The sequence below is a fragment of the Pelmatolapia mariae genome, linkage group LG7 (assembly GCF_036321145.2).
Source record: "Pelmatolapia mariae isolate MD_Pm_ZW linkage group LG7, Pm_UMD_F_2, whole genome shotgun sequence".
In the NCBI taxonomy this organism is placed as follows: domain Eukaryota; kingdom Metazoa; phylum Chordata; class Actinopteri; order Cichliformes; family Cichlidae; genus Pelmatolapia; species Pelmatolapia mariae.
Window position 1 is genome coordinate 17,876,835 of NC_086233.1, and position 12,370 is coordinate 17,889,204.

At 40.6% G+C, this 12,370-nt stretch overlaps 1 protein-coding gene across 1 annotated transcript in view; it reads left to right on the forward strand.

The window, feature by feature from the left end:
- Positions 1-12,370, forward strand: part of lamc3 (laminin, gamma 3) — a 131,471-nt gene that overhangs the window by 110,754 nt on the left and 8,347 nt on the right. The window contains exons 18-21 of the mRNA XM_063478196.1: positions 1,788-1,968; positions 3,051-3,295; positions 8,844-8,920; positions 9,215-9,349. Coding sequence (XP_063334266.1) covers positions 1,788-1,968; positions 3,051-3,295; positions 8,844-8,920; positions 9,215-9,349 — 638 coding nt within the window. The remainder of the gene's footprint in view (positions 1-1,787; positions 1,969-3,050; positions 3,296-8,843; positions 8,921-9,214; positions 9,350-12,370) is intronic.

Consider the following 12,370-nt stretch of genomic DNA (forward strand, 5'->3'; position numbering starts at 1 on the left):
TGCAAGTCACATTTTAACCTTATATACATGCAGCGCTTTACTCTATAAAAGTAAAACACTTTATCTCCTTCACGTTCAATTAACCTAACATGCATGTGTTCAGACTTTAGGTGGAAGCAGGGCAAAAGCTACGCAGGCAAAAAGAGATCATGCAAACGCCACACACAGCATTACTCTGAAGTGATATTGCTAACCACTGTAACTGCTGTGCCAACCGGAGCCTACAATTCACTCTTAAAACACTCTAATAAAAGTGAAGTGTAGCATTTTACAAAATACCTCTTCAGTTTAGGTGTCAGTGTCTCAGACTATAGCTTTCTTGACATTGGGTCTTTATTTTCTGCACCTTCCCACATTCTCACTATGTTCCTTGTAGGTCCGTGCACTAGTCCATATTATTATTTTGCACACCTACGCAAGGTGTTTTTGGCACACTTTTAATGCTTGAGGGGCAATTTGTTCCTGAAATAACACAGTCCCCATAGTACATCCTGCCTTTGTAGACCCTCATGGCAGCCATATGGCTCCTTTGTATTTGTAGATTGCAAGTAAACAGTGGCTGTGCAGTGAAACAGAAAAATGATCTCCCGCGCTGCTCCTCTCTGTCCCTTTAGATTTGTAGCAGCCCACGTCTGTATGCTAAGGTGCCGTGTCTCTGGATTTGCCTTCTGAGGACAATCCAATAGCGCCGATGTGTTCTGTCTGTTCTCTGTGCATTTTCTTGTTCCGGCTAAAGTGGCTGTATGTTCTCACCGGGCCGGCTTGTACCTGTGTGAATGCATGCTGTGATTTCCACAGTGTTAGCGATTCAGTGAACATCCCAACCCTTGTCTGCTGCGAACACCTGCAATTACTCTCACTGTCCTCAGTCTCCCCCAGCTCTCCCTTTCTGCTGCTCGCGCTCTCTGTCTTTCCGCTCCTACTTTTCCTGTGGTTCAAACATAGAAAGGGGGGGAAAAAAAGACTAACGAGCACAGAGAGAGAGAGGTTGAGAAAAGACAGAGATGTGCGAGGGACGATCAAGAACGGTGTGAAAAAGGCCGTGGATGACAGCAGAATTTAGAAGAGAATTTTATTTTATTTTTTTATATATTTTTTAAATGGACGGGACCTGATTAAATGCAAGAATGAATAACTCAGAAAAAGCACTCACTGTTTTATCTGAGTGGTGTTAAGCTGACTAGGCCTTATTAATACACCGATGATTGCTCTCTAAAGTAAAGAAATTCCTGCTAACACAGAACACACGTGATGTGCACACACGTGCGCAACGTACGGCTACCAGCTTAACAAAAGGTGTAATCACAGCCAGATCGCAGGCTCTATTTATATAGCTCTGGACTATTTTTTAACTGCCGGGGTCAGCAAACTGTTGCCAATCACGGCACTTTTATTCCATTTTCAGACCCGGACTTCCATTCTCTAAGAAGTCTAATCTAGTTATCTGCAGAAATGCTTTCCTCGGCCGCACGCTATGCGGGGAATAGTGAGTGGATGCGGATATGAAAACGGTGTTCTGTGCTTATCCTGTTTTTGGTATTCATTTATTCATTGCTTTTGGTGAAATACTACATTTTGATGTTTTGGTGTACCAAGAATCTGAGTCCTATCTCAATCCCTGCATCTGAATAAATAAATACAGATGGAGGTAGATAGATATTCTGTTGTGGTGTTTTGTTTTGGTTTTTTTTCAAGTGTTTTGTTTGGTTTTTCTTGCTTTTTTTGTTGTTTTTTTAAACCCGTATTCTCATTCACACCTTCGGTGAAAAATCTCGATGCTATTACAGGCGGAAAAGCTCAGGACTCGGCTGCAGGATTTGGAGAAGCTCCTGGCTCACTTTGATTGCAGAGGTAGATTCGGGAAGCGGCACCACCTGCTGAAGTATCACATGGCCAGGCTTTATGAGCATGAGCACCAAAGGGAGGATACTCTGCCCAATGCTCTGGAGGATTTTCTGGCCTTCCAAGGTATCAGCAGCCAGGAGCCGAGATAATTCCGCTGTCACTCCTTTTAATGTTTCCTCCGTGGTCGTGACATCTTGCGAGGCACTTGGCAGCCTTTGCCTTGTGAAACACGATGCTCGCTTGATGTGCCATTGTAACCGCTGTGTCACGCTTTGGCTATGAGATGATAACATGCCATATCAGTACATACAAGACCAGCCGCAGAAACTTGATGTGAAACCGCTCCCGGCGTTTCGAAAATCTGCTGGTGTTGCTCTGTGTCTGTGTCTCCTCCAGTGTGACTGGGCTACATATACAACGCAACAAAGCGATTAAATCAGGAAGCAAGGCGACAATGCAAACCTCTCCCAATTACTTTAACACAATGTTGATATATCCTCATTATCTTTGGAGGGGAAAAGGCTTACAGGCTCAGCTGCACAAGCCAAATGGAGACAAATCATAACAATATAGAACAGGGCGCCGTGTGACCAACTTAATCCCTGTTTATATGACAGCCAGGGCATCTCTAATCCCTGCTTATTATGATTATAGTTGCAATCATGATAACAGTTGCCCAACAATCGCCCTCCCATCACCCACGCTATATATATACACACACGTTGTTACCAGTCGTGCTCTTTAAGGCACTGGATGGCCCGGTAATGATTTAATGAGTATGTGGAATCAACGGACTCGCTGTGTGGGCACACACAAGCTCCTTGCTTCTCATTTTATCAGACACGGAGTCAAAGCGACAAGTAAAGCATGTCCCAAAATGAAGCAACAATGCGGACAGATTGTACTAATTGTTCTGTAAAATGCCTTTGCAGCCAGTTAAATTAGAAACACGACAGCAAACAAAGTGAAATTGCCAAAAAAATACGAGCATCTGGATAAATTTCCATATGGTTCTGCTTATTCTGACTACCGATATGCGGAATGGATGAGAGTCCTCACATGAATTAACACAGTAAATGAGGGAGCTGAGAATGAGAGATGTGTCAAAATACGGCTTTCCAGCTACAAAGAGTTGGAAGAATGGTATTCTTGGTGAAGCAATCCGTGAAAGACTTAACGTGGTTTTATTTGCTTTGTTCTTACAGAGGCACGGGAGGCCTTAATAAAACAATTTTCCTTGCTGGAAGCTTCTACAGGCACACTTTTAGCCCAGCTGCATGGCATTACATCTTCTTTGAACTGCAGCATCAGCATGACAGAGGAAGAGGGGAAGGAGAGGAGGAAGGATGAAAGCAGCAGGGCTGTGTGTCAGACCTTCACAGACACTCTACACATGATCAGAGTGTCTCAGAAACAACTGAAGCAGGCAACACAAGACCTGGACAATATGGTAGGTGACCTAAATATGCACTTTGTCCTCAGTATTGTAGCCACCTACACTCATCAAACATTTTATTAGTTATGACTTGCTAGCACCAGGTTGGACACCCTTTGGGTTTCCAAACTGCCTTAATTCTTTATGGCATAGATTCAACAAGGTGCTGGAAACGTTCCTCGGATTTTGTTCCAAGAAGTGAATCTCCAGCCTCTGTTGGTATGAGGCAGAATGGATCCATCCTTTTATGTGGGCTACTCCAAATTCTGAGCCCACCATCCAGTTGCTGCAGCAGAAATTGAGACTCATCAGATCAGGCAATATTGTTCCTGCCTGATAAGCCTGTGTGAACTGTAGCCTCAGTTTTCCTGTTTTTTAATTGAAGAAAGTTCACCCAGTGTGGTCTTCTGCTGCTGCAGCTCATCTGCTTCCAGTCTTGGCATGTTGTGTGTTAATAAAATAATTTCATTTTTGTCACCGACCTGTTTTTCCTGACAAAAATAAGACAATGACTAAATAAAAACGAACGCACAAGGTAGAAAACGATGATGACAATGATGATGATGACAATTTTGCTGAAAGGATTCTGGAGAGACAAGATCCAATCAGAACTAATTAAGTTGCGAGGAAGGTGGAATGGGTTTTGGAAGTGATCTAAACTGAAGTAATCTCCTTGTGCGGTAAGGTTAGAGAGAAGAATAGAAGTCATGGAGGAAACTAACTTAAGATTCTGTCTACTAAAATCTTAATCTTTAGTCGACTAAAACTAATAGAATTTAGATGCCTTAATTATGACTGAAACTAAATGAAATTGTAGTCCAAAGATTGACTAAGAATCTAAACCAACATTTGCTGTCAGAATCAACACTGCTACATACCTTTTTGTAATAAGAGGCTATTAGATTTTCTGTTGCCTTGAAGCAGTGTGACCATTCGCCTCTGACTTCTGGCATGAATAAGGCATTTTCAAACCAGAGATCTGTGTCTTACTGGAGTATTCTCTGTAAACCCTTGAGGCGATTGCTCAGGAAAAAATCCCAGTACATCAGGAGTTTGTAAAATACTCAGACCAGCTGATCTGGCACCAACAACCACACCACATTCAAAGTCTCATAAATCACCTTTCTTCCCATTCTGATGTTTCATTTGATATTCAGCAGGTGGTGTTGACTATGACAGTATGTCTAAATGCACTGACTTACTGCCATGTGACTGGCTGATTAGATGTGCACCTGAATATGTGTACATAATAAAGTGGGCTGTGAGTGTGTCACGACTTCCAAAAATCGGATTATTTCCAGGATAAAAATAGAGTTTGTAGATTTAGAAACATTAACAAAAAACACAGGTTCTGACAAGTGAAGGGGCGCTTATAGTGCTGCATCATGTCTAAGGTTTGTATTCAAGTGGGAAGCGCTTGTAGCACTGACTATGCTAACTCTGCAGTACAAATTTCCTTCGGTTGTTTCTGTACAGTTTCACTGAAGAAAACTGATGACATGTGGATCTGAGCTATCCATCACAGACTTCATGAAGTAAATCAACCTGCAGCCATTGTTCAGCTGTGATGAATATTGCCGTGCCCCAGGTTTCCAGCAGAACAGCAGACCTAAGCATAACTATGCACTATTGTCAAATTTTAAATTGGTATTCTAAGTAAAGACTTAGGCTTTCTTAGTGCCAAATCATAGGTATACCAATGGTTTTAAAGGGGTACTTCATAGCACTCTGTGTGGAAACTTTAGTACAAGCAGCAAACCAACATCCCAGAAACTTTACAAAATTAGTTAAACAAGACAAGAAATAATTAAGATACTGCTAAGCTGAGTGGTTTCACAGCACCGGTAGTGGCCTTCACACCACAAAGGAGGAAAAAAATGTCAAAATCAATAGTATGAGTGAATGATCGGGAGGAAAAGAAAGTCCCCTTTGCCAGTGAATCCAAATGTGAGCTTACATGAATGACATATTAACAATAACAGATTCACCAAAGGTCAGCACAGTAGCATCAGCAAAGTCCTGCTTGTTTACTGTCTTTGCATAATTCATACTCGTTCTACTCAGTCTCACGGCACGTTTTTCACCGGTTACACACGACCCCTGTAGAGTGGCTCTGTGCCTCACAGTGAAAGCCCACTCCCAGTTAGATAACCAGTGATTTAACAAGGCGAGCAAGACAGAGAATAATACTGCAGTGTATCAAATGTGTAGCAAAATTTGGTAGTGGGAATTTGAAATTGATAAAAATCGCCCTTCTTAGAACTTTGTGGGGGGAAGATTGACAAAAACAAGCAGTCCTAACATCAAAATAACCTCTTTGGAACATTTTCATTGTTATCTGGGTTATAAGGTATTGCACATGACAGCTCGAGCATATGCTTATATTAAATCAAGTACTATAAATATTACTGTAAGCAATAATCAGTCTTTTATGCCATTGCATTATATACTGTGTGCTAGCATGCTGACGATGTATGTAGCATGTTTTTTTTATTGTCTTTACTGTGGGAGGTTGCAGTTTACCTTGCTAGATGCTGCTCTTTTGTGTAGATCCACAAAGATTCCCCCCAGGCAAAACCATAACTCCACCCCCTCACACCCCCACCCTTCTCCGTATGAGTGGCACACGCCTCCCTCTGAAACAAAAACCCAAAGATGTTGATGGACGCTAAAATTAACAACTTGTTCTTCACCCGCCTCAAGGCTTTTCACGGTCTCTTCATGATGCTTGCAGGAATTTATTATAGATACTCCTGCCATGTTATTTAGGTTTGGAGAGATGAGTGAGCTTGTTTTGCCAATATATAGCTCTCTATTTCTGATTGCATGTCTGTGTGTGTGTGTGTGTGTGTGTGTGTGTGTGTGTGTGTGTGTGTGTGTGTGTGTGTGTGTGTGTGTGTGTGTGTGTGTCCATTGTGCTTATCACTTGGGTATGCCTGAAGCAACAGAAATTTAATTTCATATTAATAAGCACAGCGGCCACCTCCCACTAAAATGAAGAAAGAAAAATGCTAGTGTGTCAATTGTTGATTCAGTTTGCCCATTTTATTTGCATTTTGTCAAATTAAATGTCACTCTGGGAAGGACTCTAGTTTCAACTGTATAAACACTGCATTTATTAAGACAAAACTTCAGGCAATTTCAGACCTTTTTAGCACCCCTCCCCCCCCCCATATGCCCCTGCTTTGAACCTGCTTGATTACATACATTTAGACAAGGAGGTTCATTATATAAAACATGCAAAAGTATTGAGTACTCTCCAGTGCAATATGACTTTCATGTCAACTGATTCGTAATTGTATTACCTTACAGGAGTTACATTGTAAATATATCCCACACAGTAGGCACTCAATGCAACAAAGCTCTAAATATTCCATTACTGAGCTTCAAGCCTTATTTATAATGCTTTCTATGTCCACCCACATCTTTAAAAAGACCATCTTTGGACTCAAATGAGGCCATAATTAACACTTTTTACTGCTATTTAATTAATAATTTTGCATATCCATGGGCATTTGGGGTTCCAGCTATAAAACAAATCCCCCCAACACCTTTTTGGACTCATATCATCATATCATCATCATCATCATCATGTGTTTACCATTCTGGTAGTCCTGGCTGTGTTCTTACCAAACACGTTGGACAAATTGATCCTGGTCTTATCTGACCATCACTCCCCATGTTCATTAAACTTTTTTTCTATTCCCTTTTTTGTCAATTAAGTCAAATTTGATCTTGCGGTGTTGTGCCAGAGAGAAAGCAAGAGAGTTGCTTGCTCTTTGAGCTGTCACAGAAAATCACATTTTTACTGATAGCCCATGTGCCAAGTCTGAAGGTTTCATTTGTCTGTTTTTTTTTTAGATTGTGTAAGTACTACCTCGTTTAAAAGGATCCTGATTTGTAGTACTAGGGCTTGTGCTGTACCTCTGATTACTGTTGAAACTGTTTCGACTGATTTTTAAGTTGGCCATAAATCTTGCTGTATTCTTTTCCAGTGTTGTGAAGTCTCACAATCACATTTCTCAACTTCACCAGCAATTCTTTCCCATGTGGAGCAAGAATGCAGACAGTCACAGCCAAAATGACAAAGCTCTTATGTTCACAGGTCATTTTGTAACTCTGATCATGTATTTTGGCTCATTCAAAATCCCAGAAAATCCCTGGTGTGTTTCGGTGATCACAACTTTTCTAACGTGCAGTGCTGTAAAATAGTTTGTCCCCTTCTTGATGTCTTCCTTTTGTCATTTTTCTTTTCACAATATTTGTTACACTTACATGTTTCAGATCATCAGACAAAATGTAATATTAGACAAAGGTTCAAACTAGCTTTCCAACCATATCTAATCCTCTGTGAAAAAGGAATTAATGTATTTAAGTAGATCTAATAAATCTGCATTTTGTATTTAAATCTTTGTCGAATATGACAAATATTGCAAAATAATAAAAAAAACAGGACAGAATTGTAAATGTCAATAATTAGAAGTTCATTTATTTTTGATGTACTGAGTTTCTACTTTGGGGTTTTGTATTTTAAAAAATGTGTTGTTGTTTTTTTTTATGTTCATATGAGAACCCAAACTTTTTGCTCAAATCATTATCTAACAGTCAATATGTACAGACAGGTTCAGGAAAGAGGTACACCACTGGGCATCTGTTTTCATCTGTAAAACACGGTGGAGGTACTGTCATGGTTCAGGGCTACGTTTAAGTCAGAGGTGGTGCAGATCTTATCAGAAATGATAAAACTTTGAATGTGGACAAGTGTGGATTTTGAGCCATCATGCAATACAATGTGGAAAGCAACTGGTAGACAAAGAACAGAACAAAAGGTAGCTCACATCCAGTGAGGAGCTTTGAAATGTCCTTTGAGAAGCCTGGAGAATTTTTCCTGAAGACTACAAGGGTGTCCAACTCCAGGCCTCGAGGGCCGGTGTCCTACAGGTTTTAGATATCACCCTGGGTCAAATGATTAATTCATTACCAGGCCTCTGGAGAACTTCAAGACATGTTGAGGAGGTCATTTAGCCATTTTAATCAGCTGTGTTGGATCAAGGACACATTTAAAACCTGCAGGACACTGGCCCTCGAGGTCTGGAGTTGGACACCCCTGACTTAAAGAAAGCTGCCAGAGAGAGTTCAGGCTGTGTTTTGTGTCCATGCCAAATATTGACTTTCAAACTCATTCAAACTCAGTTTTTTCCTCATGTGCTGTTTTTCCATGTACTTCCCTACTTCAATAAATCAGTGCACCTATTTTTAGTTTTCTAGCAAAATATAAAGAAATGAGAGGTGGTTCAAGATTTTAGCACAATGCTGTATTTTTCTGAATAACTCTCAGAAACACACAGTTTTCACACAAATGAAAATTTCTCTGACTGCAAACAGCACTGTGTCGAAAACATTTTTAAAAATAATCAGCTGAAGTGTGAAAAATCCTTTAATTACATGACCTCATATGATTTAATTAAACACGTCCAAACAGCTTAGAGCCATTCCAAGACCAGAGCTGTACTTTTTTGTCATTTGCTCAGTATGTTGCTTTCTCTCACTACCTTTTTCACAGCTCATTCCTTTTGAGGCAGTGTCACGACCCAACAAATGGAACATTATGGTCAATGACTCACAGGTGCTAATGAAAAGGTAAGTTAGGTCAATGGACTTTGAGTTGTCAGTTAAAAGCAAAGACCGCAATAGTAATTTACGGAGCTTCATCACTCCCGGCTTTTAGCTTGTCAAATACATTGTGGTTAGGTTACTGTGAATCGATGCTCTCAGCGCTTCAGAGTCACACCTTTGTTCTAGTTAAAAATATCCAGAGTGGAAATCCATTTTTCTCTTTCCTTGCAGCAGCTGCAGTACTCTACTATTCTGTAATGCTCTTTTTATTCCTCTTTTACATTATTTACCTTTTTTTATTTCTTCTTCTTCTGGTAGTCACAGAGAAACAGCGGACCACATCGAGGCTATAGCCGACAGGGCAGTAAGAGCCTCAAAGCAGACCTACAGCTCACTGATGGATCTACTGCAGGACAACTCTACAGAGGAGTACATCAGGAACCTAACGGAGCAGTGAGCACAAAGACAAACATATGCTCATGTAGACATGCACAGGCAGAAACAATGCTTTGTATGAATTCACATTCACATAAAGCATTCTACAACTCCCTGGATTATTGCGCTTTTGCAGTGTGTATATATATATATATATATATAACAAAGTGCACCTATCACTGTATTATAGCTCAAGGTCCTTTTCTTTGCTGCTGCCTCTTAAAGTACACTAGAGTTAAGGAGTAAGACATTTAGCCACAGGGAGACAGCTTCTCTCTACTGTAAGCCTATTGCTTTCTTGGATTTGCCACACGCTTGCTGCATCTCCTAGCGTGTGATTGCTCTGAGGATTATCCTGGATGCTAGACAGAATGATGCAAAAAGCCCTCCGGTGGCCATGATGAGAGCAAGAAGTGAGGAGCTCCAAATTGATTACTCCCTTCTACCAGTAGTCAGCTTGATTCAGAGGAGTTGTGTTCATCTTCGGAGCACTGCTGTATGTCTGTGTGTGTGCTCGCGTGTGTGTGTCTGCGTGCGCTTGTGTGTCGCTTTATAGGATGCAAAGTGAGCAGTTTACGCACAGATGGGCAGCATAAAATTGCATTTCCCACACATATTTCCCCATGTGGTGGCACTTAAGCAGATCAGAGGCATTTTATAGGCAGGAAGCTACCCAATCAGAAAATGACAAAGGTATTCAACCTGTCTCCAACAAAAGGTCTGTATCACTAGTACTCAGCAGCACTGCAACTGTTCAAACAATTCACCTCAGTGTTTGTAATCAGCAACAGCAAAGGGCAGTAGTACTTGTTCAGCACAACTTTGAGCTACATTAATGAACTTTACATTTTAGTGGGAAACGGCGTACTTGTTTTTACCTTCCCGCATGTTTTTTGGAGATATTATTACTTTCTGATTGAGCTTTTACATAAAGAAGAATGCTGAAGAATAATTTAACAGCAGTGGTTCACTGTCCTCTCTGGTTTTTTGAACATTGTGCCTCTTCTGACCATCGTCAGAACCATCCAGTAGAAATGTCACCAGGTCTCGGGGCAATTTTGTACACCGTTATTGCAAAGTGAAAAGTTAAATCACTGGAAATAAGCAAAAATGATTTTTAGCCAATGCTAGGTCACCGTTGAAAGCTTAAACCACAGCTTTCCAGCCAGTCTGTCTTGTAAAATCTGTGCAGACATGTAGTGTCTAGTTGAAACCCCAGTCATGTTTCAGATCTCTTAATAAAAGCAGCTACAGTTACTGTTGCAGTTTTTATTCTGCAGTCATTTTTTGCCCCTCCCTTTTCTTTTCTTTTCCTCACAACACAGAGTGATATATTTGCATAGTTTCACACTAGCAGGCTGTTTTCTTGTTCTGATGTAGAAAGGCTCCCTATAGGTTTAAAACATGCCTTTGAGGATCTTTGAATGAAGACATAAAAGTGTGAAATTAATCACTGAGTGGGGAAAGAGATAAGGCAGAAGGGACAAAAATTAAATTTGTGCATTAGGTTGGGGCTCTTTGAGCCTTGCTGTATTTAAAGTAGTGACCAATTACAGCGGTACAAATGTATTTGTTGTTGGGGATATCTTATGCGGCCAGGTTTATTCTTTCATGGAGAACTTCAGGAGACTCGGATGTCTTATACACACACACACTCTCACACACACACACACACACACACACACACTAGAAGGCTTGACTGAGTAGAATAAAAGTGTAGTGACACACACACATATATAAAGCCATTCTGAAAGCTCTGCTCTGATAACACAGCGCATTCATACAAAACAAGCAATTCATGTGTTCATGTCACTCTCAAGATATTACGCACAGTGCTGCAAGGGAGTGAAAGCAAGTTAACTATACAAGCTCTTTTCCCTAATGTTGGGGAAATAACAATAAACATGGAGGGGATGCGGAACCATGAGCAAAGGAAGGATTTTATGAACAGCTTTACAGAGATGCTCGAACCATCTCAAACCCTTTCTAATGCTACAGTCACATCGGGATAAACAATGGTTGGAGACTGGACACAACCAAAATTATTGCATTTAACTTAAGACCTCTCTGAAATTTTTTCCTGGAAGATGGGGATTAGATCTGTGACCATATGCAGTTATTTGCACTTTTTAAAATGACTTTCACGCATCAACTGTGAGTTTGCAGTTGAATGTAGTCATTGGTAATCAGTTCCAATTTGTTTGCAATAATAGGGGAATTAATCTGTCTACAGACACAGAAATTAACATTTAAAATGTACTCTGACTGCCGTTGTTGGAAAACTGTCCAGTTTTATAAATTAAACAGCAAATGTTTGCTTATTCTCAATTGAAGTCCTATTTTTGCTCTAGTGTGACTGAGCCACAACAAGCAGCAAACCTGCATGCTGGTCAAAGAAAGAGTATAAGTCACACCTCTTTAACACTGATGTCACCTACCATTTCCTCTCCCTCTGCCAAGTACCTCCTACTGCTGAGTGCAAAGTGAAGTCAGCTGGAAGAAGGGGGGTTTCTGAGACAGCAGAGAGAAGGGGAGAGACATCAAGTTGTTTTGTGGGTCGTCTTTCTTTTAAATTTAGAAACGAGGAGCTCTGTATACGTCCTGTACATCCTCGCAAATGAAGTCTAAAACACAAGGAAACTATTTAACACTAATTTCACTGGTGCATCAGTTTCTGCAACTGATGCATCATAATATACAGTATTATATGATAATGTGTCTGGGTCAGATAGGTTGCAAAATAAATAATAATTTCTCTCTGCATTTAACCCATCAAGTGGGCTGCTACCAATCTAGCACCTGGGGAGCAGTGTGTAGGGATGGTACCTTGCTCAGGGGTACCTCATGGTAGCCACTCAGTGGATTTGAACCCCCAACCTTCCAGTCATGGGGTGATCTCTTTATCTACTGAGCTATCCCTCAGCAGTATAAAGCTTCTGTTGTATATAAGGAACCCATTTTTTTATTTTCAGTTTTTGTCTTTTTAAGTTGGCTTTTTATTAAACAGGATAATACGGAAGGCTGAAATTTTGCTGTATG